The sequence below is a fragment of the Ictidomys tridecemlineatus genome, chromosome 9 (assembly GCF_052094955.1).
Source record: "Ictidomys tridecemlineatus isolate mIctTri1 chromosome 9, mIctTri1.hap1, whole genome shotgun sequence".
Classification (NCBI taxonomy): domain Eukaryota; kingdom Metazoa; phylum Chordata; class Mammalia; order Rodentia; family Sciuridae; genus Ictidomys; species Ictidomys tridecemlineatus.
In genome coordinates this window covers 30,425,643-30,453,211 of record NC_135485.1, presented here as the reverse complement: position 1 = coordinate 30,453,211, position 27,569 = coordinate 30,425,643, and the positions used below count along the sequence as shown (strand labels likewise).

Genomic DNA, 27,569 nt, shown 5'->3' with positions numbered 1-27,569 from the left:
GGCAGGTTTATTTATAGATGGAAAATTAGAGTTATTTAGCTTGAGCTCTTTGCAACCAGCAGCCCATGACTGTAGGAGCATCCACATCCACTGCACCATCGTCTGATCCCCCCGCACCCTGTAATCATTAATTAGACACTCAAAACCATGCCCACTGGATGTCTGGGGAGAGAGAAGCCCCATCCAGCCCTTTTCCATCAGAAACCAGAGTCTTCCGAGCTCAGACTCCCACACACCAACTACTTACTAGAGAGTTCTGCCTGGAGATTTCGCAATCCCGTTAGACGTGGCCAAGAGTGAACTCACTCACAACCCCCAACCTCTTCCTGATTGTGGTGAATGGAGCCAGCATTCCCCAGACTCCAATCTGGAGAGCTGTCCTGGCCTCCCTGCATCCCATCTGTCGCCATCAGCTAGATCCACAGTGCTCCTCTCATCTCCTCTGATGCAGGACAAGGTACTGCGCCCTGGGCCCTGCACATCCCCTGGGTCCTGATCCCTTTTCAAGCTCTAATCCCACCCTCACATTGTCATTGCTTAGATCTTTTAAAGTCTGACCATGTTACAGCCCCATCCACTTGAGATCCTTCCACGTTCCCCACTATCCATATGATGAATCACTTCTCTAAAACGTGGCATTCAAGGTTTTTCATATCCTCACTTCACCTCCTGCCACCCCCACAGAGCTGTCATAACAAGGTAGATTTGTTATCTGTCCTCTTTTGTGCCTCTGAGCTGTTGTCCTGGGAACACTCGATCCCTCTTTGCCCAACTAGTGACTAATTTCTCTCTCAAGACTCACTTGGAAAATCACCTCTCAAGGAAGCCTTTTCCAACCTTTCCCTCTCAGGCAGAATTCTGCACGTCCTCCTATGTTCTTGAAGTTTCTGGAACACAGGTCTTTGATGCCTGTCCTCTTGGTGAGTAACAGCACTTACTAGCTTGTCTCCCCAGCCACGCTGAACACTGCCAGATGCTCTATTTGTCCTGGTATCCCAGTGCCTAGCATACAAGAGGTGCCAAATAAAGGCTCATAAAATACATGATGGTAGTGGCAAGAGCCAGGCCTGTGAAGGTCCCCCAAGGACTGGTGGGCCTCATCCCGGGCCACCTTGCCCCTCAGGCAGTCTTGGATGGTGGCAGCTGGGTCTAACCATACTGGGCCCTCCCTGGAGGGCAACCTGGGCAGGGAGATGAAGCAAACCAGACCCAAGTGCACCGGGCAGAGACGCCAGCTTGTCCCCAGGCCCAACAGTGTCTCAGCTTGCCCAGGCAGATCCCTGTTTGGCCTAGCAGCTGACAGACTGAGTCAGGACGGAAGAAGCCGGGTGAGTTCAGAGTCCACCTTTGACCTGCTACATCCATGGGACAGTCAGGCAGAGTGTGTGTGGGGGGGAGGCGCTGAGCTGTGACACCAAAGAGGTCCGGGCTCAACTCACCCCAGGCTGCAGGCTGGGGGTGGGGGCTGGGGGGTGGGAATGTGGTCATGTTTTTGATGAAAACATTTTTAGATAAAAATTAAAACCTTTTCCTAGTTTCTCAGTACAAACGGGCGCTAGGAAGTAAGTTCTGATCAGAATCCTGCTGCTGAATCCACTCACACTGCAAATATCTGCAGAGAGCCTGAGCACAGAGGGGGCCACCTTCCTTTAAGGTGCTTATGGACTATTGGGAGGAGAAAGTGAATGCTAAGAAAATTCAAATAACAGTGAAAGGGTTAAAGGAGTAATATAAGAAGAAGCTGGTCATGGTGGGGCACGCCTGGAGTCCCAGCGACTCAGGAGGCTGAGGCAGGAGGATTGCAAATTCAAAGCCAGCTTCAGCAACAGCAAGGCGCTAAGCAACTCAGCGAGACCCTGTCTCTAAATAAAATGCAAAATAGGGCTGGGGATGTGGCTCAGTGGGTGAGTGCCTCTGAATTTAATCCCCAGAACCAAAAGAGGAAGGAGAAGGAGAAGACGACGAAGAAGAAGATGTAATAAAAGAAGAGTGTACCTTAGAGGGCTGACTGGCTGACAAATGGGCCCGGAGGGTGAACTGACCAGGAGAAGGCACAGACTGTGCGGATCCCTTGTGTTAGTCTGTTTTGTGTTGCTACAACAAGACACCTGAGACAGGACAAGTTACAAAGAAAAGAGGTTTATTTAGCTTCCAGGTCTAGAACTCCACACCTGTTAAGGGTCACATGTTCTATCATAACATGGGGGATGGCATCATATGGGGAGAATACTTACAAGGGGATAGGGGAGAGGTCAGACAGTGAGAGAAGAAAAGAGAGAATGAGCCAAGAAAGCAGAACTCCATAACAACCTGTTTTCATGGCCCACAAGACCTAACCCAGTCCTGAGAGACAACCATTAATCTCCCCCAAAGATGCTGCCCTTTGATTGAATTATCTCCTAGGAGGTCCCACCTCTTAAGGGTTCCACCACCTCTCGGTGGCATTGCCTTGGGGACCAAGCGTCTATCACGTTAACCACATCCAAGCCATAGCCGTCTCCTGGTTCCTTCATCCTCCGGGTGCCTGTCTTTTTTACGGTGGCTGGGGTGGGTCAGACCCAGCGAGCTGCATGAGTGCAGTGTGGGGCGGTGGTTCAGGGGGTTTGGAGGTAAAGTAATCTCTTCATCATCTGGCGTGGAAAGTTCTTGCCCTCCTGACCCCTGTGAGGCCAGAGCCTCTGATCATTTCCCTTGAGCCGTGAGAAAGTCTGGGGTAGCTGAGGTCAGAGGCAGCAAACTCAGGTTGTTACCCCGGAGCCCAGACTGTCTCCTTCACTCATTAATTACAGTTTATTTTGTTTTTTTCTTGCTGTGCTAGGGATGAACCCAGGGCCTCACTGCTGTCAGGCAAGCCACTACCACCCAGCTACATCCCCAGCCTCCTTTTTTTTGTTTGTTTGTTTTTAATGCAAAAGACAACCACTAGGGGGCCAAGCTCTGCCCCTTATTTTTGAAGCCACATGCCTCTCCTTCCTGAAAAATACAGTCTAAATCAATAAAATGTGCATGGTGGGCTGAGAGCAGTCCTTTCTGCACCTTGTGCAAACTCTCAGTGAAGAACACATCTTTCTTGAGGCCCAGCCTCACAGCCCATCCTCCACAGCCCTGATTTCATTTTCTGGTGTTTCTGCCTGATTAAAAGCCCTCTGGCTCGGCAGAATTATCTATAATGATAGTAAATGGCTCCTACAATGACGAGGCAATCTTTTCACATCTTGAGCTGCAATCTATCCTGCAAGGTCTTGCCACCCCCCATGCACAGCCCTGGATTCTGAGCAAAGCCCTTGGGAGGTTGGTTTGGGCTCCCTCCCCCCTCAGTTTCCCACACCTTAGGCCAAAACTTGAATTTCTATTATGCGGTATCCACCTACAGCAATCCTCATTAAAATCAATCATTCATCTGCCAAAATAAAAAAAAAAAAATTAAAAGAAATTCTCAGGCCCCTATATGCCTCTGGGGTCATGGTAACGCAAGTCCCCCGTGACCAAAACTGGGTGGCGGAGCTTGTTGCTCCTTAGCAGGAGTCTGCTTTCGCAAGGGCTCCTCTCTTGCAGTTTCTCTGAGCCACTCACTCTCCAGCAACAATGGAAATGAACGCGATTTCCCAAGCGCGTTGCCTTAGAAACCACTCCTTGTTTCTGAAACTAATTTAAACATGAAAATTCACCTCCTGACTCATGCCAGCAAAGAGCGTCATGGTTTTCTCAGTATTTTACTTTCTTTTTCTTTCACATCACAAAATAATGTATGCTTATTGCAGAAACATCGAAAAAAAATATATGAAAATATAAAGGTCCAGAAAGCAAAGATTCTTCCCTAATCTTGCTATTAGAGGTTGTAACCACTGTTGTCCTTTGGGAATATTTCTACCAGGCTCCCCTCCCTGCCTTTTTTCCTCTATGCATTTTAATCTTCATTGAGATTAATACTGATTTGACATTAAGATTAATACTGAATTTACTTAGCATGCTATCAGCATTTTCCCATCTGTCCAAATTTTTCAGACACTTTATTTTTTTAAAGGCTGCATTATAAAACAGGGCATATTTCTTCATTTACTTAACCATTCTCGGAAGCCTAGATATTTAGGTTAGTCCCAATCTTTCACCGTGGTAAATCCTGTCATGTTCCTCTCGGTTCAAAATATTTATTGTATCTCTGTTCTTCAAGATAAAAAATGGTAAGATGAGTTTCAAAGATCCCGAGTATGTTTAAATCGATTTTTTAAAAACTCGAACAAATACATGTTTAAATTTTCTAAAAGAAATGTAACCAGTACATTAAAAAGTAAATTACTGCCAGGCACGGAGGCGCGCGCCTGTAATCCCAGCAGTTTGGGAGGCTGAGGCAGAGGATCCCAAGTTCAAAGCCAGCCCCAGCAACTTGGCAAGGGCTTAAACAACTTAGCAAGACCCCGTCTCTAAATAAAATATAAAAAAAGAGCTAAGGGGCTGGGGTCGTGGCTCAGTGGTAGAACACTCACCTAGCACATGTGAGGCACTGGTTTTGATCCTCAGCACCACAATAAATAAATTAAAATGAAGGTATTGTGTTCACCTACAAATATATATATATATATATATATATATTTTTTTTTTTTTTTAAAGGGCTGGGGATGTGGCTCAGTGGTTAAGCGCCCCTGGGTTCAATCCCCAGTTCCACCCCCCCCAAAAAAGTAAATTACCTTCTTCCTAGTGCCACTCCCTATAGCAGGCAGAGGTTTCCTATGAATATGGAAGCATGTATTGTATTTCATGTATATTGATGGTGTATATTGCTTTACTACTTTTTTTCTCCACTTATTGTGTCTCAGATATCTTTTCATATCAACTCAAACCCATTCATTCTTTTTTTTAAAAAAAAATTTAGTTGTAGATGGACACAATACCTTTATTTTTTATGTATTTATCTTCTTATATGATGCTGAGGATGGAACCCAGTGCCTCCCACATGTTAAGTAAGCGCTCTGCCACGGAGCCTCAACCCCGGCCCCCATTCATCTCTCATTACTTGTAATACCTATCACAGTGCAAATGCTATGCAAATGACAGATGTACTGGATTGTTTAGGGAATGCTGATAAAGAAAAATCCATTTGTACAGGGTAATTTTTTTTTCCCTGAATATTTTTGATTTGTAGTTTGTCAAATCCCTGGAAGCAGAACCTACCCATATAAAGGGCCAATGGTAGTTAGCATTTTACCCATCTGTCATCTGTCTGTCTATCTACCATCTATCTATTTATCATCTATCTGCCAGGTTATGGTCCTTTACTCCTAAACACTTCAGTGTGTATCACCCAAGACTAAGACTGTTCCTAACATAACCATAGTACATTCACCAGCCTCAGAAACTGTAGCATCAACAGAGTGAATTTATCTAACCCTCCCCCGTCTGTTTTCCTACTTGACCCAATGACATCCTTTTTTTTTTTTAGTTGTTGATAGACCTTTTTTTTTGTATGTTGTGATAAGAATCAAACCCAGTGCCTCACACATGCTAGGCAAGTGCCCTACTGCTCAGCCCCAGCCCAATGACGTCTTATATGTTATTTTATTTCTTTTAGTACAGCATTAAGTCTAAGATCAGGGTCAGGCATTAGATTGAGTTTTTGGTTGTCGTGACTCCTGTCGCCTTTGATTTAGAGCCTCTTGCACTGTCTTCTTTTGTCTTCCATGATACCGACATTATTGGAGGATGTGCTCCCCTGTTTTGAAATAGAACTTTCTCATTTGGAGTGTTTCTACTTTCCCTCCTCATTGAGTTCAGGTTACGCATTCCTGGCCAGAACAGTACCTCAGTGGTACTCTGTCCTTCTCAGGGGTCACATCTGGACGCACACAAAGGCCCTCTGCTCCTTAATGGCAGCCTAAATCTCCATCAATTGTCATCTCCATCATCCAGTGGAGAGGTCATTCGACTTCTCCACGGTAGAATTACTATTTTGTTCCTTGCAACCAAGAGGCGTTCTGTGGGTAGGCCCTTTCACATGGTGCAAATATCCTGCAGCTCAAAAAACAAAAGGATTCCACTTGCTTGGCTGGGGGTGTCTCCAATGGTGGAGCCCTCACCTAGCCTTTGCAAGGCCCCTGGTTCCATCCCCAAAACCACACGTGCACCCGCACGCACACACAGGCACGCACACACACACACACACACACACACACACACTCCACTGAGACTTAACAACCGCTTGCTGACTCTTGCCTGAGCCACTGTTTCCTTGGATGATTGCAGACGGTGATTTCCCAACTCCAGCTCACCCTGCACTCGGCAAGCAAGGCCCCCCCCCCGTTCCCTCTCACCTATCACCAGGCACACGTGGATTCCTACTTTTCAACAGCTCATAATCCATTGCTGTCCTTCATCATTTTGGTGCCTAAATTATACCAGATTTGGACAGTGACAACCCTTCATCCTGACTCCCGAGGCCTTGCTTAGTCATATTGTGTAATCTCTGCTCTAAAGCTTCCGGCCGTGTCCCCTCCCCAGATGAAGGGTCCATTTCCAGCCCTGGCTTCAGGGAACTCTCCCGAAGAAATAGCATGTGGCCCCCGACAGCCTTAGGGTAGGAGGAAGGACCAACCCTGAAAAATCTCTCAGTTAAAGGGTCTCTAGGGAAGCTACCGCGATTGCTGAAGCCTCTGAGGACCAGGAACTGTGTCCTGGAGGAGACCCCGAAAGCAAGCCCAGGCTCTGGGGGAGACCAAGTCCTAGTGGTCAGCAGAGAGGCAGGGCAGGTGACAGCAGGACTCCCGGCCAGTCTGGCTGGATGGGAACCGTCCTTCCACCTCCTTGCTGTGTGACTTTGGCAAGTTGCCTACGGAGTCTGTGCCTCAGCTTTCCCCATCTGTGACGTGGGGATAATGGTGGCACAGCCGTCTGGTGGCACCACAGGCAAGGCGCGTAGGCCAGCGTGGGACACGCGGTGAACTCGGTCGTTAAAATAAAACACAGTGTGTGGACGTGCTGTACAAAGGAAGCCGCAGCCCACGGGGGGTTTGGAAGGAAGTGACAAGTGAACTAGACCAGAAGCCAGCCCAGGAGTCCCAGGCGGACGGGCGACCTCCAGTCACAGAGGCAGCGGCCCTGGTTCCACGAAGGCTTCCTGTTCGCACACTTGCTGTTTTGACTCTGTGTCCCCCCTCCCTGCCCTGTCCCTTCTTGTCTTCCTTGTCCTATGAAGGAATGGGTCCCCTGTCTAAAGGCACCCCACCCATGACACAGCGACAGCATCTCACCACGGACACGACTTTCCTCGGGCTCAGTTAGCCTGATCCTCTGTCCCCTCCCAACCCCACCTCCGCAGACGCTCAGTGTCCTCGCCAGGCCTGGCCTGATCTTCCCCAGGCCTTGGGGAACTGGGGAGCGGGTCCAGTTCCTTGGGAATGAGGAGGCAGCGGGGTCAGGAGCGTGGTCTCTGGAGCCAGATGGCAATGGGCTGGAGTCCCCGCTATGCCAGGACCTGGCTGTGTGGCCTTGAGCAAGTTACTGAAACTCTCTGTGCTCCATCACCTTGCCTGTCCCCCTCCACAGTCTGCCCATCTCTGGGGGAGGCTCCGCCTAAGATGGAGGGCCCGACTGGCGGCGCTCTCGGGTGGCCCCATTTCCTAGCTGCATGTCCTCTGTGGCCTCTTCCTGTCACCACCCGGCTCATTCACATTCACAGAGAGCAAGAAAAGCACTGTATCACAGCCACGGTGAGCAGCCAGCGAGCAGGGTCCCTCCGGCATCCAGAAGCAGCTGCGGTGGCTTTGGGTGGCTTTAAGGCCCAGACAGGAGGCCGCAGGGCTGCTGCTAAGGAGGGTGAGCAGGGGGTTCTGTCTTCCTCCCCTGGGTGGGGACATGGCGTGCCTTAGCAACCAGAGGGGACATTAACGGGGCTTCTTGAGTCTGTGGCGATCCAGGTGCCCTGGGGACCCCCACTTCCTTAGATTAGGGTGCTCACAGCAGACTGGCTGCAGAGGCTTCCTGTCCCTGTGGTTTGAGATGGGCCATCGCAGCCACTGCCACTGGATGTACCCAGAGCCTTCACCACTGTGGGGGCCCCTGTCGGCCACTCGCTTCAGACTTTCTCCTTCCAGAGGTGAGTGGGGGGGCAGGGCGTCTCCTGGCCAATGTCCCCGTATCTCGTGAGTTCTTGGGGAAGGTGTCCGTCCTCCTGAAGGACGGCAACGTCAAAAGGATAGTGGCACCAGCAGTGGGTCATGGGTTCTTAGTTCTCCACGGCATTTAATGTTCATGGCAGAACGGGAAAAAGACAGAGCCGTCTCGTCTTTGTACCTTTGGGGGTACATTCCAAGACCCCCAGTGCATACCTGAAGCCACAGAAGTGCCAAACCCTGTGTGTTCTTATGGTTTTCCCCCCTACATAGATAGTTATGGTGAAGTCCAACTGGAATTTTCAGTCTGTAAGAGACTAACACTAAAGAATCATAAACAGAACAATCGTAATAATACGCTGCAGTAAAAGTTGGGGAAATGTGGTCTCTCAAAATATACTATATTCACCCCTCTTGTCACAGAAAACCATAGAAAGTGATGAGATGAAGCAGAAGCCCTAACATGGTGTTAGGTCACTGCGTGAAAGTTACTTAAACACGAGCACAGTGATACCGAGAGAGTCTGATAACTGAGATGGCTGCTAGTGACTGATGGGCAGGTAGTGTAGACAGCATGGATACACTGGACCAAGGAATGATTCAATCCGAGGCAGTGGGATGGCCCAAGATTCTGTCATGCTAAGCAGAACAGTGTGCAACTTTAAACTTAAAATTCTTTATTATTGGATTTGTCCGTTTAATATTTTCAAACTACAATAGACAATAGATACCCTACATCACGAACATGTGCAGATAAGGGATACTACAGCACATCCATTTTCTATTTAATTGCTTGGTCATAGATGACAGGACAGTAATAGATGTCATCAACATGTCAGAGCAGGTAAGGGTCCTGGAGATCGAATTGACCAATTTCAATTTTAGAGGCCCTGGAAGGTTAAGCACCTCTCAAGACTTTGAGAGTGACCAGAGAGAGAGGCAGAACTAGAATCTTTATCCTTGTTGTGAGTCTGAAGTGTTATCTCTGGTTCCAATGGCAGACCTGACGGCAGGAGAGAAATGCCAGAACCTATTTGTAGTCTGATCCTGCTTGTGTCTGAATGTTCCTCACAACACTAGCAATAGGCCTGCAGAGGCTGACTGTCTCCAGGATCCACGATTTCATTCTTCAGTAATAAAATGTCAAATATTAGCTGGACACCCGGCTGTTCAGGGGGGGAAATGCCACATTACCCAGTATGCCCTACAATAAATCATATCCAAGCCTTCTAAGTGGAACACAGAGGAGAGTCGTGAGTACTTTAAAGGACTAGTGCACACCCTTCTCTGTTTTCCTCTTGACCAGGGACTGGAATGCTGACTCAAGGTCTGGAGCTGGAGCAGCCTTCTGTGGCCATGAGAAAGAAGCCACCTGTTGAAAAGGGTAGAACAAAACACAAGGAACACAGAGTTCTGAGAGCCAGCATACCAGACTTGGGTTGCCTATTTACGTGAGAGATAAAGACATTTTTTTTTTTAAAAAAACAGTTATTTTTCTGATGTGAAAAAATTGCCTTTTGGGAAACTTGACATTCTGTTCTCCCTTATGTGGTTAAAAACTGAATAAAAGTGTCAATCAGAAAAAACAACAACAATAACAATTATTTGGGGTGTTTATCCAGTTTCATTTTTTATTTTTGTAAAATAATGTTCTAAATAACATCAAAAATGAAACAATTTTGAAGGTTTCTTGCAAAACTACTTGGAGAGAAATACAAGGATTTCATTCTATTTACAGATAAGGGTGTATAGAGGCAGCTTCTCCTGTAACACACAAGCAGCCGCTTCCCTTCCTGCCCACCGGTTCCCTTTAAATCACACGCCCCTGGAAGCCACGCCCATTGGTTGGACGCCCAGGGGAAGGTCCCGCCCCTCCTGCTCCTGCATCCCAGCATCCTCTGCTGAACTGTGAGCAGGAGGGGCAGGACCTTCCACTGGCTGCGGGAGGAGGTGGCCTTAAGAGGAGGGTGGGCCAAGGCCTGGTGGGACTGCTGGGGACTGGGGAAGAGGTGAGGGGGCCAGGAAGGACAGTGCACGGGTCCTCAGGCTGTGCACCTGCTGGTTGGTTTCCAGGACACAGGGCACAGCCCAGGACCAGGGGAGAGCAGGAGCAGCAGATGAAATTCCAGGGACTGCACCCCCAGCAGCATGCAGATCACCCTAAGAGAAACAGTCCCTGACTTAGGTCCCCACAGGGAGCCAATGATCAAGGTGATGGCGTCGCTCCCATTTTCTAGATGAGGAGACTGAGGTTCAGAGAGGTCACACAGCTTCCTCAAGAGTTTTCACCAGAGCTGGGATTGGAGCCCCAGTCCATTTGGCTCAAAAGGCAGTGGTTCCTGTTCTCTCAAGAAGAGGAGGAAGAAGAGGGAGCCATTTTCTTGCCAGGGTCGGAGGAGGGCCAGCCTGGTCCCCACATCCCACAAGAACATCCCCGCTCAGGTCTCCGTCATTTCCTCTTTTCTTCTTTGTCTTCAGTTGTAAAGAATGTCTCTCACCAAGTCAGAACCTTCCAGAAGGCATCCTTAGGAATCAGAGGTCTGCTGGCAATAGAACCCTGAGCGTGTGTTAGAGTGACAGTCATCCCTGGGAATTACAGGAGCAAGGAAGACAGAAATCCTAGGCTCTGCCACTTACTGCTGTGTGACCTTGGGCAAGTCGCTTCTCCTCTCTGTTTCCCACCTCCAGGAGGATAGCAACCCTTGCGTCAATCCTTCCCAGAGCAGTAAACGAGGAACCTACAAATTAGTGCAAAACACAGTACTATTATTATTTTTTATTTACTGGAAGAATAAAAAGGACCTTCATGTATAAAATCCAATCGACTTTAGGTCCACTGTAATACTTGGCAAATGCTGCCTTTTGTGTTTGCTAACATCCTTTTACAAAAAAAGATCATGAGGTCAGAGTGATTCTGAAGCAAAAGGAAATTACTAAGTTTTGGGCTATCCTTGACCTCAAAGCCCCACTTCAGACCATGTTTCCTCTTCTGGCCCAAAATGCATAACCCGTGTCCCACCCCAGGGCCACAGAGGAGTGCAGAGAGGACAGGCGCGCTGTGTCTTGGTCCACACTGCTTTCACTTCCTCCTGGGTGCCCCAGGGCCACAGTGATGGAGAGCCAGCTCTCTGGCACTGAGGGCTGCATTGCCCTTTTACTCAGTACGCGGGAGACTTCAGGCAGAGCGCTCCACGACAAATTTCCTAGCTTCCTGGTGTTAGCCCATTGGTGAGGAAGCCATTTTCTAATGGCTGATGCCGTTAGAAAATATTTTAGCACTGAATGAAAATAAAGATGAAGGGCCTCTCTGGAGGGGCAGAAAGGGAGAGACGTGTTTGGAAAGAGGAGACTTGATCTAATTTTGCTCGGTGTCTGACGACAGGCCGTGTTCGGAACACTGCTGTGGGACTCATTTTCTCCTTTGATCTTTTGGATCCATATGGATGGGCTGAGAGGCCATTTGTAGGAAATGACATCCTGGGCACACCTGGCGGAACAAGAGAACTTTCCAGAGAGAGGGACAGCAGACTTATGGAAATGCACAGAACCACAAACTCCTGGGCTTAACTCTTCAGAGTTCCTTCTCCTCCCCAGGTCGTGTCAACAGTCTCCCAGGAAGAGTCTCCATTGGGAAGAAGACGGTCAACTTTATTTTCCTGACTTATCTCCTCTTGCTGCCAGATCGGCCCTCCCTGGGCAAAGCAGCCACCGGCCTCTTGCCCAATCCCTCCTCCTCCAGGGACCACCCAGCTGCCCCCGTCTCACACTCTGCAAACTGTGAGGCCTGGCCAGGTGAGGGGCTGCACACCTGTAATCCCAGCAGCTCAGGAGGCTGAGGCAGGAGGATGTCCAGTTCAGGGCCAGCCTCAGTAACTTAATGAGGCCCTGCCTCAAAATAAAAAGGGCTGGAGATGTCGCTCAGTGGTTGAACGCCTCTGGGTACAATCCTGGTCCTGTTAAATGAATAAAGAACCAACAAACTGTGGGACCTGTAGGATGATCTGATGCCGGTATATAGTTTTGAAAAAATATTTTTAGGTGAAGGAGGCCGCCAATTCCATTTCAAAGCATCTCTGAGCCTGCAGAGTAGACAATATGAGCAAAGCTCACCCTCCCAAGCTGAAAAAATTTATGGACAAGAAGTTATCATTGAAATTAAATGGTGACAGACCTGTCCAAGGAATATTGAGGGGATTTGATCCCTTCATGAATCTTCTAACAGATGAATGTGTGGAGATGGCAACTAGTGGACAGCAGAACAATATTGGAATGGTGGCGATACGAGGAAACAGTATCATCATGTTAGAAGCCTTAGAACGAGTATAAATAACAGCTGTTCAGCAGAGAAATCCGTGTCCTCCCTCCAGAAGCCCTGTTTATAACTTGAAAATTGGGTCATGTACATTTTCATATTAAGCTTTTTGGTAAATAAACTTCAATAGCAAAAAAAAAATTTAGTTGTAGATGGGCACAATATTTTTATTTATTTTTTTATGTGGCTTTGAGGATCAAACCCAGTGCTCCACGTGGGCTAGGCAAGCGCTCTACCACTGAGCCACAACCCCAGCCCCGATGCAGGTACATTTTCAACGTGAATTCTTCCCACTTTCTTACGTCTTGTATCCATAATAAAGTGCCCGCTCCACTTAGTCGCTTCCATCCCTAGCTTTTTAAAATTTTTCTTTTTACTGCTGAGGGTGAAACCCAGGGCCTCGCACACGCTGGTTGAGCACTCTGCCCCTGAGCTACCTTCCCTACACTTGCCCTTCCCCTTTGGCTTTGACCTTGATCTTGGTTGCCTCCTGCTCCTTACTAGGCCAACCTCGGTCACTCCCCGAGGCTCCAAGATAGGGAATAAACATACCTCACTAGATTTGTGTCCGAATCCCGACTTTCTGTTTTCCAGCTCTGGGTCTTTGTCAAGTTGCTCAGCTTTTCTTAGCGTCAGAGTGTCTTTGAGGTGACTGATGAGAAAACATATGAGATTTAAGGCACGTGAAGTGCTCATTAAGTCGTCCTTTCTACCCCCAAATAGTTCTGGCCTGGAAGGCTCTTTGTCACCGACCACACAAATAGTGTGGCATTATAATCATCATCTTTGGTATGATGACAATTATTATAATTATTAGTAACTTTCATTCGTAGCTTTGAGAAACACAATAACATGTCCCTTTGAGAACCCACCTCTGGGGTGGCAGTGTCCTCTCTTTGTCACTTTGTCATACTGGCCCTTTGCGCCCACATCATGCAGCAGGGTCTCCTCAGAAGGGAACTGTCAGGATGCTCAGTGATTCGTGCTCAGCACCAGGAAGCCTGCGCTGGCCTCTTGGGAACCAGAAAAGTACCCACCGAGAAGTTTCTACTTCCCTTCCGCTCAGGGCCCTGCCCAGAAGGGGCGGGAGGGCTGTCTGCGGAGAGTGGCCTTTCAAGACAAGGTGAAGGACAACGAGTGAGAAGGTGGCGCAGGCCCGGGAACTGGGTGGCCGTGCTGTGCCGAGGGGTGGCCTCGACTTCTCTTGGCATCTCTGACCTTATCGGTGCTGAGGGTGGGACCCAGGGCCTCACACATCCTGGGCAAGAGCCCTTCGCACAAGCCAGCCCACAGCCACTGCAGTGTGTCCCTGGCAAGCGAAGGCTTCGAGACAGCGGTAGGAATATTCAGTGTCACATGAGATCCCATGCTGCCTGCCTAGGTCCCCTTTGCACATAAAGACAACTTGCAGAACCATGAATTGTCTTCGCCCTGCTATCGCAGTCTACGCTAGGGGCCCAGCTGGGAACTGGATGTACTATGAAGATACACTTGATTATGGTTTTTAAAAGAGTCTACAATGGAAGCTTGTTTTCTGATGTAAGAGTCTGAGCACAAGCTTTTCTGAGCTGCTCAGGGGGCTCCATGAGGTTGGGCACCCCGTTTCCTCCTATCTTTCTGCTTTGCTGTTCTCAGCACATAGTCACCCCCTCTGAAGTCAGGTGGCCACTGCAGCTCCCACCAACACGACCGAGTTTCAGGCGGCAGGAGGAAGAAAGGAGCGGAGGCACCTGCTTTCCTTTAAAAGCACCATCCGGATGTTACTTCTTGAGCCTCAGGAGTCTTGTTAGGGGAGTCAGGTCCTAAGCCGACCTGATGAAGATTTGGGCCTACTTTTTTCTGTTGGGGCAAGGTGTCTGTTCTAGAGTCTAAGTCTTTGATCCACTTTCAGTTGAGTTTTTTGCAGGGTGTGAGAGAGAGAGGGGTTTAGTTTCATTTTGCTGCATGTGGATCTCCAATTTTCCTAGCACCATTTGTTGAAGAGGCTATCTTTTCCCCAGTGAATGATTTTGGCACCTCTGTCCAGTACAACTGTATTTATGTGGGTTTGTCTCTGTACCATTGGTCTACCTGTCTGTTTTAGTGCCAATACCATTCCATTTTTGTTACTGTAGCTTTGTAGTATAGTTTAAGGTCTGGTATTGTGATACCTCCTTCTTCACACTTCTACCTAAGGATTGCTTTGGCTATTCTGGGTCTCTTATTTTCTCCAAGTGAATTTCATGATTGATTTTCCTATTTCTATGAATAATGTCATTGGAATTTTAATAGGAATTGCGTTAAATCTGTGTAACACTTTTAGTAGCATGGCCATTTGACAATATGAATTCTGCCTATCGAGGAGCATGGGAGGCCTTTCCATCTTCTAAGGTCGTCTTCAGTTTCTTTCTTTAGTGTTCTGTAGTTTTCACTGCAGAGGTCTTTCACCTCTTTTGTTAGACTGATTCACAAGTTTTGTTTTGATTTTTAGGCTGTTGTGAATGGGGTAGTTTTCCTATTTTCTCTTTCAGTAGATTCATCACTAATGTATTGGTTTTCTACCCTGCTACTTTGCTGAATTCATTTATTAGTTCTAGAAGTGTACAGGTAGAAGTTTTTGGATCTTCTAAATATAGAATTACTACACAACCAGTGTGATTCTACATCATGTACAACCAGAAGAAGGAGAAATTATACTCTATTTATGTATGATGTGTCAAAGTGCATTCTACTGTCATATGTAACTAACTAGAAGAAATTTTTTAAAAACAGTCTGGGAGTTCTAAACATTGGCCAGAAGGTAGTCACATGGCCACAGCAAGGGAGCCTGGGAAATGTAGTCCTAGGTGGACAGCTGTGAGTCTATTATAGAAGGAGAGAATGGAATATATAGGAGACAGCTAGCACTCTACACAAAAGACCAGGTAAGGGTTGGGATTGTGGCTCAGTGGTAGAGCACTTGCCTAGCATATGTGAGGCACTGGGTTCGATTCTCAGCACCACACACAAATAAATAAATTTTAAAAAAATTTCATCAACAACTAATAAAAATATATTTAAGAAAAAAAAATACCGGGTAAATTAGTGAATCCTCTCAAGTATAAGGACATATGCAGGTGGTAGACTATGAAGACCTATTTTTAGGGGAAGCTTCTTTAACCTTAAATAACATTGTGATACAGAAATAGGCCCAGGGTCCAGATCTGCTGATTTTAAAAAGAAGTCAGAAATCAACATATTTCTTTTTTTAGCATATGGAATCTCCCAATTTTAAAATGTTGGCTCAAAAAAAATTTTTTTTGAATACTGTGAAGGCCAAACCTAATCTCTGGACTGGAAGTAACCCAATAACTATGATTTGAGGCACCATATTGGTTTTGATTTGCATAAAGTGCCAATAGAGCTTAAATCTCTGCCTGAAATGCAAAACCTTTGATCCAGAATGAGAACGAAAAGGTAAGCAGGGTAAGTAAAGCGCAGCATTCAAGACAAACCTTTCAAAGTAAGTAATTTGTTTGGCTTGTTACCAGAAACAAAAGAAAATGATGAGTTAGCCATGATCTCACCTTCAGATATTGTCTTTCACTTTCAGGTGTGAAGCCATATTAACCTCTCTCTGGGTCAAAATGACTGAGTCGTTAGTTAATAAGTGAATTGGAGAAAATGCGCTCTGTTTTCATGTGTAAGGTAGAAAGGATACACACAGCAGCCATGAGAACGTGCCACCGCACCTCCTGCTGCAGGGAGCCGGATTGCACCTGATGCCGCCCTTCCAATCCACCACCTCGTCCACCAGGGGACACGTTGTCTGCGAGCTGCTCCCAGCCAACGGCTGAACCCAGAACAAGTCCTCTGGTGGTGGATTTTGGCTCTGGAGCTCCTCAACAGCTTGGCCACCCCTCTCCTGTGATTCTACTGCAGCCCGAGTCTCTTTTCACCCAGCTCCTTCCTCCTCCCTCCTGTCACAGATGTCAGAACTTCTTTCTCCATGATTTCCTGCTTCCTCCTTCTCCGTCTTTCACAAGTTTTTACCTAAGTTGTTGTTTGCACATCTACTATGATTCTGGCATCTGTCTCTCAGTAGACCTCAACTAACTCCTGATGCTAATGGTAACAACAACCCAACAGGAGCCAAGATGTGTCAGGCACTGTAGGTGCGCAAACACTGTTCTGAGTAGAAGTTGATTGATGATGATGATGATGATGATGATGATGAGTGCTTTTATTGAGCATATATTATGTTCCAGGACCACATAGTACAACCTTACTTGAATTGTCTTCACAAAAAATCTCTAAAGTGGATGATGAATGGCTATTTTCCTGATTTTATAGATATGGAACTAGGTTAAATAACTTACTCAAAATTATCTTCTTAGAGGTAGTAGATAGATTCAAACCTGATAAATAAATAACAAAATGGGTATGGGCCTCAGATCTGGAGTCCTTCTTTAGATAAGTGTCAGTTAAATGTAATAATATATGTATTAAACATGTAACATAACAGTGTAACATATTAATTATATTAGATATATCACAATATATTTAATATATGTTATATTATAAGCTGCTAAATATTATTAATATATATTTTATATATTATAATATGTACTATATTACATATGCAACAGATGTGTTATATATTATAGCACATAATATATAACGTATAACAAAATATAAATATATAAATAATGTATTATAAATATAATATAGATTATTACATTATAATGTATCTCTATTACAGCCTTTAACTGGCACTTATCTAATGAAAGACTCCAGATCTGAGGCCTGACTCCAGGTCAGTGCCCGTGCTGTTCTTTGGGGTGCTGGGGATTGAACCCGGGACCTCAGAGACGCCAAGCATAGGCACTGCTACCAAACTACACCTCCTGCCCCTCACTTTGTGTTTCCTAAAAACGTGGAGATGGTCAAGTGCTAGCTGCAAATACAAAGCAGAAAGATTTTGTTAAGATGAGAGCTTTCTCAGAGTGGGACTCGATGGCTTTCACTGCTGTGTCCACAGTCCCTCCAGTCCTCTCGGGACACCGTGGGAGTCATGACTGATGTGAAAGCAGAGACCGCTCGCTGGAGGGGGAAAGCCATTGTGCACCATCGTCTTGCACCCCCAGAAGAAGAGGAAAGGAAAGCCATCTCCCAACCCCTCAGCCCAGCTGGTTCTCGGTGCACCCCACGGTGCGCCCTGGTTATCTGGAAGGTACAATCTTTTGAAAGGCAGAACAAGCCGGAGCCTGCAGCCTGAGCCAACCCTGCTTTGGGGCAGGTGTATCCGGTAGAGAAACAAAACACAGCTCTGTGGTTAGGCTGCTGGTGCAGCGGCTCAGCACCCTCACCCATCAGCCTGCCCCGGAGCGGGCCTGACCACACACAGCAATGTGGGGCCCTGGTCGGAACTCCCAGGCCCTTTTGGTTTAGAAGTCCGCGCTGATCTGGACTGAGCAACCTCAGTGGGCCAAGACAGGCCACCCACCGGCCGGGCACTGCCTCGGGCCTGTCCTGAAACCCTGCTGCCACAGACCACCCCGTGTGATTGCAGGAAGACACGCTTCAGGAAGCTGGACCCTGGCTGTCCAGGGGTTAAAAGGGCAAGGCGGGAATCTGGCCTTTTAATTGAACAGTGTTTTGAGCCCAGCAAGAATGTAGTAAGCATTCGTCATCAACCCTGCCGTCTGCCTCTGAGCTCCTGAATCCATTTCCATTATTACCCTTTGCACTGGGTTTGGTGAATGGTTGGCAAATTTCACTGAACTTGGAAGTGAAGAAAGGACTGGGGACCACAGTCAAATGTTTCAGGCCCTCTGTTCAATCCTCACAAGGTCCTGCCCTTGCACCACTTTGCAGATGGGAACTCTGAGTCACTAGAACCTGAAGGGAGTCACTGAACTCTGGGGTCTGATAAGTGGTCTCTGGCCGATTCCTCATCCTCTCTTCCACAGACCTCTGGATTTCTGGCATATTATTCTTTTGCATAAGCCACATCCCCAACAGACGTAGTAGTAGAGGAAGAAGAATAGTTAATATTTGTGTGTTAAACATCTTAAATGGTTCACCCCATTTAATGTGTGTTTATGTGCGTGTGTATCACCCCCCCAACAACGAGGAAACACAAAAAGGCCAATTATCAAAGATCATGCAAAGCAAAGAGTTGAGCCCAAGTGGCCTGACCCTTGTGTTCAGACTCAGGCCCAATGCCACCTTTTGAGTCAGACATTCCTGAGTTCAAAGCCAGGCTCCATCTGCTAGTTGACGTGTGACCTTGGGCAAGTCACTTGATCACTGTGGACACTCTTTTATTATTTGTCAAGTGAAGGTGAAAATAATGCTTACCACTTCAGGCTGGAAGGAGGAGAAATTAATGAGGTAAACCATGGCACCCACTTTGCATGGTGCCTAGCTTGCAGAAGGAGCTCAATAAATGGTAGGTACTATTCGCAACATAATCATGGCCCAGAGGACAGTTCCACTCCCTAAAGGCTGTCCTCTTCTCTTTCCTGGTGCTCCCTTCTGTTGAGCTATGCAAGGTCCGTTTCACCTCAGCCTCCCCTCTGCAGCTGCTCCGGGGAGAGGAGCCACAAAACAAGAGAACAACTCTTTCTCCTTCAACAGTCACACTGCACGCAGGGACCCATGGCAGGCCCCACACCCCACCTTCAGATTTGCCAAGGAGTTTGGAACACAGTGACAAAATCCAGGAGGTTGATAGCCTCCCAGAGCTGTTAGTCATAAAAGGTCGGACACCAATTTGGAGGCGTCTGAGAACAAACTGGTGTGCTGCCAGTCACTGTGTGCCTCAGGACATTTCAGAGAGTGAATCCGACATGAGGAGCCAACTAAGAAATGACCACTGTTTGATAAGAACCCTAAAGTTTGCAAAAAAAATTCCTCATATGATAGCTTCAAAACAAGTCTGAGGGTGGGGGACACGGCTCGGTGGCAGAGTACTTGCCTAGCATGCATGAAGCCCTGGGTCTGAACCCAGCATAGATCAGATAGAATCAGACCAGAGGTGATCAAATTTAATCTGCACATTCTTTGACACGGCTCCTAGCCCGCAAAATGAGCTGGATTTACAAAACCCTGTGACTCCCACAGCTACCTCATAAAGGCGTCCTTGTGGGATGCTTGCTGTTCAACCCCGGCTGCCATGGGAGGAGGAAGCCCAGTGACAATGAAGAGGCCAAGTTCGGGTGCTTCAGTCCTCAGCCCCCTAAGTGAGGTCCTAGCAGACCCACAGCCTTTGAGATCACCCCAACCTCAGTCACCAACTAGTCTCACGAGAGACCCTAGGTGAGAAGTGCTTCTTGTGCCCAGTCCACCAAAAATGGCTATTGTGTTATGCCTCCAAATCTGGAGTGATATGCTATATTAAATAACTCCAGTACCACAGTGTATTTCACAAAGGGCTGCTTTTGGCCCACTGACATTTATCATGAGTTTTAAGTCACTGTTGATTTTTGATTCTTGGGAGCTATTAGTTTAGCATTTATTTTCATAAGATATAGCAATTTTTTATATTTAGTTTTTAGTTATAGGTGGACACAGTGTATTTTATTTTTATGTGGTGCTGAAGATTGGACCCAGGGTCTCAGGCATGCCAGGTGAGCACCCTACCTCTGAGCCCCAGCCCCACATGACAATTTTTGTTCGGTGCTGATCAAATAATTTATGATTCCTAGAAATAATTTTTATTCCTTTATTTAAGAATAACTATGTAATAAGAACTGGAAATATTTTTGTCCTTTTTTATGTTCCCCTGAGAGAAAGGTGGCTTGGTAGCCTTTCATTGGAATAAGCCTGAGAAATACTCTGTGGCACCTGCAGCCATTGGCAATGGGGAAGCTTTAGAAAGAAGTGACCCTCGAGGTGTCTTAGAAGCAGGACTGTAGCAAATGGACAGCCGAGCCTTGATCCTGGCCACTCCAGCACATCAGCCTGAAAAATAACAGGGCAGAGGTCGCCCACGAACACTCAGCCAAATGCCTGGTGTTTTCTAGAAGCTAACGTCGTCCTCCACACTGTGGATGTCAAAACAGACCTCAGCAGCTACCAAATATGGCTATGCACATAGACATTAGCGTATATATCCACACACAAAGGTACATATATGATCACTCTGCAGCTTAGACACATCACTTAACCTCTCTGTGTCTATTTTTCATCTCCAACGTGGAGCTAATAACAACACTGTATTCAAAGGTTATTGAAAACAAGCGAGCTTAGAATAGCCGGAGCAACAGAACAAAGCATGCTCAGTGCACACTAGTTATTATAATAACCCATGCATATAAATGTGCACATAGAAAAGAGACTGCAAGAAATTTAAGAGTCATGGTACTTATCTCTGGGCCACAGGATTATGGATGTCTTTTATTTTCTTATTTATATTCTTTATTTTCAAAACATCCTATTATGAACGTGTACTTTTTCAGAGGGTAGCTGGGTAGGGACAGTGGTGGACCCCAGAGGTGTCCTCACAGTATCTCTGGCTCCAGCCCAGGGCACGGGGGTCACCGGATGTCCTGCAGCATGGAGGGCTGAGGCGGGCCTGCTGGAGCAGGCTGGGGCCAGGTTGGGGAGGACAACCTGCTCAGCCTTTGTCGAGAATGTGAGGGGGGTGACCAGGGAGTGGGGTCCCAGGAGACTATGCAGATCTGCACTTTGGAAAGAGGCTGCAGCAAGAGAAGGAAGCGCCCTTAACCAGTAGAAAGGCCACAGGGCTTGACCTTGGGCCTAGGTGACCGCAAAGGCCACTGGACCACTCTATTGGTTCTGCCCCTCAGAAACCATTCTCCACTAGGCGGTTTCCCAGCTGTTGACCCCCAGACATCCTGCAGCCCATGGTCATTACTCACTTCTGGTGACCCACCGCAGTCAGTCACCTGTGCCATCCCATCAGTCCCACTGAATTGGATGCCTAGTTTAAATATATGGCCAGGATAGTTATTTTTAGATGTAGACTTAGCCAAGCCATGGTACTCAGAAATCTGGTCAAACACTGGCCAGGATGTTGCTATGAAGATATTCTAAAGATGAAATTAACATTCAAATCAGTAAAATTTTTGAGTAAAGCCAATGACCCTGCATAATGTGGGTGGGCCTCATCCAATCAGTTGAAGACTTCAAAAAAGAAAAGACTGACTCCCCCAGGGAAGAAAATTCTGCTTGCAGACTGCCTCTTGACCTGAGCTGCAACACTGACTCTTCCCTGGCTGTCCAGCCTGCCAGCCTACCCTGCAAATATTGGACTTTCCAGACTCCACAATCACATTCCTTAAAATAAAGTATCTCCAAGGTAAATCGTTATGTCAGTACGTAGGTAGATACAGAGATATCCCATTCATTCTGTTTCTCTGGAGGACCCTAATGCACTGATGACCCCATTGTCCAATTAGCTGGAGATGAAGTCAAGAAGGTTGTGGTCTTCATTGAAGTGTCAAAGGCATAGCTCTAGCCCAGCAAGGTGGCGCACACCCATGATCCCAGCAACTTGGGAGGCTGAGGCAGGAGGATAGCCAGTTCAAGGTTAGCCTGAGCAACTTAGTGAAACCCTGTCTCAAAATAAAAGGGCCGGGGAAGGGCTGGGGTTGTGGCTGAGGGGTAGGAGCGCTTGCCTAGCATGTATGAGGCACTAGGTTCAATCCTCAGCACCACATAAAAATAAATAAATTAAATAAAGGTATTGTGTCCATCTATAACTAAAAACTATTTTTAAAAATCGAGGGGTACAGGGATGTGGCTCAGTGGATAGAGGGCCCCTAGGTTCAATCCCCAGCATCAAAACATAGCTCTGATTATACCATCATTCTGCTCAAAATCTTCTAGGGCTCATCTGCAGCTTTCCAATAAAGTCCCAGTTACGTGGGCTAGCATTCAGGGATCTCTGTGCCTGGATTCTGTCTCCATTCCTGGTCCCTCTTCTGATGACTGGTAAATTAATTATTATGCCTCAGTATTGACTGTCTCTCTCTAACAAGGTTGTACATCCATGCCCTCCGTCTTGTGATTTTCATCCCCTGCTCCCCCCACACCCTACTGCCCCCACCCACCGGGGAAGAAGTGCAGGTTCCAGCTCCATTGATTTGGGGCAGCCCCCAGAACTTGCCTCGCCCAGTAATGTGGAATCGATCAGACGTGACATGCACCCGTTCCTGCAGAAACTTCAAATGTGGCTTGTCTGTGGCTCCTGGCAAGGCGGGGAGGAGGAGCATAGAACTCTCTCACTGAGATCTTTGTGCCACTGAAGTCATGGAGTAACAGCTGCCGGGTCGGAGGCTTTTCTTGGAAGTCCAGATTTTACGCTCTGCTATAGTGAGAAACTGCTTCATTTTAAGCAGTCAGCAGCCCGTGTTTCTGGAGGGCTTGTTACATCACTTACGATTTGGGATGGTTACAGTATGGATTTTACTCCGTGTTTGGGGGAAAAGTGTCTAAAAATGAAGTCTTGCTTTATTTTTACTGCGGTAGCAAGACAGGAAACTATCCTAATATCGGACACCAGACTCCCAGCTTGACCACGAAGTGTGTTTGTTTGGAACAATAGCTCTATAGGTCCCTGGGGGTAGAACGGGAGACCCTGGGACATGGGAGGAGAGATTGGTAAACCGCCCTACTGCAGAAATAAATAAGAATGTGGGGCGGGGGAGGGGGTGCAGAGGGATAGATCTGAGTAAGAGAAGAGCAGAAAGAGAGAAGGCCAGAGTAAGCAAAGTCTGCACCCCAGCTTGCCAGAAGCAGAGACCTCCAGTTGTCCCCCGACAAAACCTAGCCTCCCCCGTCTTGCATAGTAATAGTATTGTAGCTGCGAACGTCACTGTCCTGTGAAAGACTCCATTGAAGCCACCGTGATCCTGTGGCTCCAGCAGAATGAGAATGTGCACATCTGCCTCCCTGAAGGAATCCTCTGCCTCCACCCTCCTTCTCTCCTGATGGGCTGCTTGTGCCTGTGGCTTGACCCAGCTGCGGCCATGCTCATGAGGACACGGCCTCTCCCAGGGGACAGCAAAGCGCGAAGCTAAAAGGAGCTGTGATCTGAGTGACAGTGGAAGCAGACACCTCTCATTTCAGGACTGGTAGATAGAATGTTACCGATGGGAGCGGAAGAGACGGTATTTTTGTTTCTTTACTGTGGACGAGACCTTAACTGATAGCCCTGGCAGACGTCACTACGGGGACTGTGTGAAAAACAGAGATTAGTCTTACTCTGTTTTTAAAATTTGCCCTTTCTGCACAGCAAATCCTCTATATTTTGACTTTTGGCAAAATCTGTTGCCAACATCAAGGCCTTGGGCAAGCGAAAGGCTTGGTAGAAACCAGGAAAGAAACTGGTGTCCACAGCTGGCCCAAGACAGCACAGACCAGGGAGAATGCACCCAGGGCGAGGCGCGTACTGGAAGAGCTCCTCAGAGCAGGTGCCCCCAGCAAAGATCGGGGACACCGGGAGCTCACCTGAGTCCCCCGTGTGAGATCAGAGGGCCCGGCCTCCCCACAGGAGGTGAATGAAGCGTGACCCGTTCAACCTGGGCCACAGAGGGCCGGAGAGCTCCAGTGGGCACAGGGACAGGTGATTCCACCAAGAAGGCACAGTCGTCAAGAATACAGAGCTTACCCCATTAATCCGCGTATGTGCGGGTCGATGTTTGAATCCTGTGTTCTGTGCCATTTTTTTCTACGTGTCCATTTTTAGGCCAACATCACCTCGTCTTGTAAATGTCACTGTGTTGTCAATTTTTAAATCACATAAAATGAGTCCTTCAGTTCTATTCTTTTTAACTTATCTTGGTTATTCCAAGTGCTTTGCATTTCCATATGAAATTTTGTAGTTTGCTTGCCAAAACAAAAACAAACAAAAAACCTCTGCAGATATTTGGCCTGGGATAGCACTGAGTCTGCTGTTCATTATGGGTAGAACTTATCTCTTAATAATATGGAATTTTCTTACGGGTGGGCAAGGAAAGTCTGCCCAATTAATTAATTGAGAATTCTTTAACTTTCCCATGCTTGTTTTATAGTTTTTTTGGATACAAATTCTTTACATGTTTTTTAAAAATTCCTTTATAATTATATTGTATCCATTTTAAGCTGTTGCAAATAGTAGTTGTTTTTTTCTTTTCTTTCATTATCTGTTTGTTGTCAGTAAAGAGAAAGACATTGGGTTTGGGGGGTGCAGGGAGGAAGAACTGAGAAGTAAAATCAGACTAAGCTTAGGAAACCATGGGTGATCTTAGCGCATGGAAATTCAGCAGAATCGCGGAGCCACAACCCCAATGGGAATGAATCAAAACATGAAAGAGAAATTAGGAAAATGGGGAACATTAGATTTTGAGAAGTATGGTGGAAATGAAAGTGCAAAGTATTTTAGGAAACAGGGTAGAGATGGCTATAGCCAGGGGCGGAAGAAAGGTTCAAGTGTTTTTCAGGTTTTTTTTGTTTGTTTGTTTCCTGAAAAAGGTAGAAAAAGAGATTCAAAGATCTAGAAGCTGAGAAATAAACAACAACAACAACAAAAAAACAACAACAACAATGAATCCTCATTAATAAAATATATTTTGTTTCCATGTATGTACGAGTTTGTCAGGATGAACCCGTCTACTATGTATTACCATAAAGCTCTAATAAAAAATTACAAAAAAAAAAAAAAGAATACAGAGCTTAGAGTCTGCTTGTATGAGTTCCAACTTCTCTCTACCACCTGCGTAACTTCAGGGAAGTAACTTGAACTGCAAGCCTCAGTTTTCTTACCTGTGAATTGGGTATACTAATAGCTACCTCGTAGTGTTGTCAGAGAGAAGTCAAAGGAATAACCTACGTAAACCACTGAGCATGGTGCCTGAAATACCATGAGGTTTCAATAAAGATTAGCTTTTATTTTATTTTATTTTTGGGGGGTTACTGGGGATTGTATTCAGGGGCACTCGACCACTGAGCCACATCCCCAGCCCTATTTTGTATTTTATTTAGAGACAGGGTCTCACTGAGTTGTTTAGTGCCTTGCTTTTGCTGAGGCTGGCTTTGAACTCTCAATCCTCCTGCCTCAGTCTCCTGGGCCACTGGGATGTCAGGCATGGGCCACTGCACCCAGCCAGCTTTTATTTTTAATATAACATCAGTTCCTTTCATCTCAATGTTAACATGAAACCCAGGCTGTTATTCAGCCTTAGAGAAAAATCTCCAACTTTAAGACACTTTGGCAAAGTCATGCCTCAGCTGTTCCTCACTTCCCCTGAGGAAGGTCGGAAGGCAGAGGGTTTCACCCTGGCAATGTGACGGGTGGAGGACCAGGTCAGAACTCTACTGCTCAGGTGAAAAACAGAGGAGGTTGGGCCTGTCACAGTGATTTGAGCAACTCTGACCAAACACCACGGACTGGAGGCCTGTCAACAAAGGAAACTTATTCCCCACAGTTCTACACATGATGAGTCCAGGATCAGGGGTCTGGAAGAGTCTTTGCTGGGAAGACCCCACTTTCTGGTTCCTAGACTGTGTCTTCTTGCTGTGTCCTCACATGGTGGGAGGGACAGGGGTCTCTCTGGCACCTCCTTTATTAGGTACATTCATCTGGGCATGGCGGCGCACATCTGTAATCACAGAGACCTGGGAGGCTGAGGCAGGAAGATTGTGAGTTGAGGCCAGCTTGGGCAACCTAGTGAGACCGTGTCTCAAAAGAAAAGGAATAGGACTGGGGATATAGCTTTAAAAAAAAAAAAAAAAAGATAGAAGGGCATTAATCCCACCATGAGGGTCTGCCCTTGTGACCCAATCCCTTCCCAAACACCCCACCCCCTAACCCCATCGCACTGGGATAAGGATGTCAGCGTGGGAATTTGGAAGGCAGGCAGGGATGTAGCCATTAGGCCTGGCTGTGCCTGGGATGCCCGTTAGTGACAACCAGGAGCAAGACTGGGGCCCCGTCACTCCAGTTCAAGGCATTTTAGCAAAATCATGTTGACAACAAAATTAAAAAAAAAAATTCACTCAAATTTCAGTGTGTCTTTCTCTCTCAGTAAGTGACCCACAGTCCACTCAGAAACTCAGACCAGAAAGCCACGGATGTCCTCTGCTTCCTCTCTGCCCTCATCCTCTGTGTCTGATGAATGCTTGAGGTCTGTCTAGTTCATCTCTAAAACCACTCTCAAAACCATCCACATCTCTACCGCCACCGTCTACTTCCCACCACCACAGCAGCCTCTCAACTGCTGTCCAGTTTTGTCCTCTCATTTTGCTCTCCTCTCAACAGCCAGAGTGTGAGTGTGAGTGTGTGTGTGTGTGTGTGTGTGTGTGTGTGTGTGTGTGTGTGATCTTGCTTTTCAGTACTGGTGGTTGAACTCAGGGTTGCTCTACCACATCCCCAGCCCTTCTGATTTTTTTTATTTCTAGACAGGGTCTCACTAAGTTGTTGAGGCTGGCCTTGAACTTGCAATCCTCCTGCCTCAGCCTCAGGAGTAGCTCATATTTCTGGCATGCACCATCACAACTGGCAGTCAAAAAAAATTTTTTTAAAGCCCAAATATAGCTATTCCTGTACTTAATACTGTACCTTCCTGTCCCCACTTAGTACTGTACCTTCCTGTCCCCACTTAGTACTGTACCTTCCTGTCCCCACTTAGTACTGTACCTTCCTGTCCCCACTTAGTACTGTACCTTCCTGTCCCCACTTAGTACTGTACCTTCCACTGGCTTCCCTCTCCCAGGGTGAGTCCAATCAGCTAGGTGGTCAGCTCAGCTCCTAACCCTCTCTCTGGCTCTCTGAGCACTAATGACAGATTTTTCAGCATCTCTTAGAAGAAGCTTCCTGCCCTTGGATGCTGTTTCTCCACCTGGCGCCATCCCTTCTTCTCTACCTCCCTTCATCTTGCCAGTTTATTCATTTGAAAACACTTTTATCAAGCTCCTATCCTGCGCCAGACACTGTTCTAGCCCACAGAGGTAGCTGATCTTTTCTGTGACCCGTGTTGGCAATCTGGCAAAACCTCTAGGCCTTTGCTCAGGCTGAGGCTTTCTAAATGCATAAAATAAATACAGAAGGTTATAAATGAAACCAAATAGGTTGACATGGTTACCAAAATATTCTAAAATTATGCTACATTAATATATGTTTCATTAGAGTTGCATTAAATAACAAGATCTATCAGTGGGTCTAAACAATGTTGTCACTTCATGTTAAA

General features: G+C 46.8%; 1 protein-coding gene and 1 long non-coding RNA gene across 3 annotated transcripts; both read left to right on the top strand.

The window, feature by feature from the left end:
• Window positions 1-59: 59 nt before the first annotated feature.
• Window positions 60-9,703, top strand: LOC120892378 (uncharacterized). 2 transcript variants are annotated; one of them, XR_013425767.1, is made up of 5 exons: window positions 60-457; window positions 851-920; window positions 1,932-2,075; window positions 2,819-7,806; window positions 9,409-9,703. It is a non-coding gene; the product is annotated as an uncharacterized LOC120892378 (long non-coding RNA). The 2 variants fall into 2 exon arrangements; XR_013425766.1 differs by having other exon boundaries at window positions 1,932-7,806.
• Window positions 9,704-12,171: 2,468 nt separating this feature from the next.
• Window positions 12,172-12,475, top strand: LOC110597639 (small nuclear ribonucleoprotein G). Its single transcript, XM_040292528.2, has one exon. It carries the CDS (start codon window positions 12,198-12,200, stop codon window positions 12,426-12,428), a length of 231 nt encoding a protein of 76 aa, XP_040148462.1. The 5' UTR covers window positions 12,172-12,197; the 3' UTR covers window positions 12,429-12,475.
• Window positions 12,476-27,569: the final 15,094 nt, after the last annotated feature.

Excerpts from the sequence above, each read along its gene's own strand:
- LOC110597639 (XM_040292528.2), top strand. The coding sequence starts at position 12,198 with ATGAGCAAAGCTCACCCTCCCAAGCTGAAAAAATTTATGGACAAGAAG.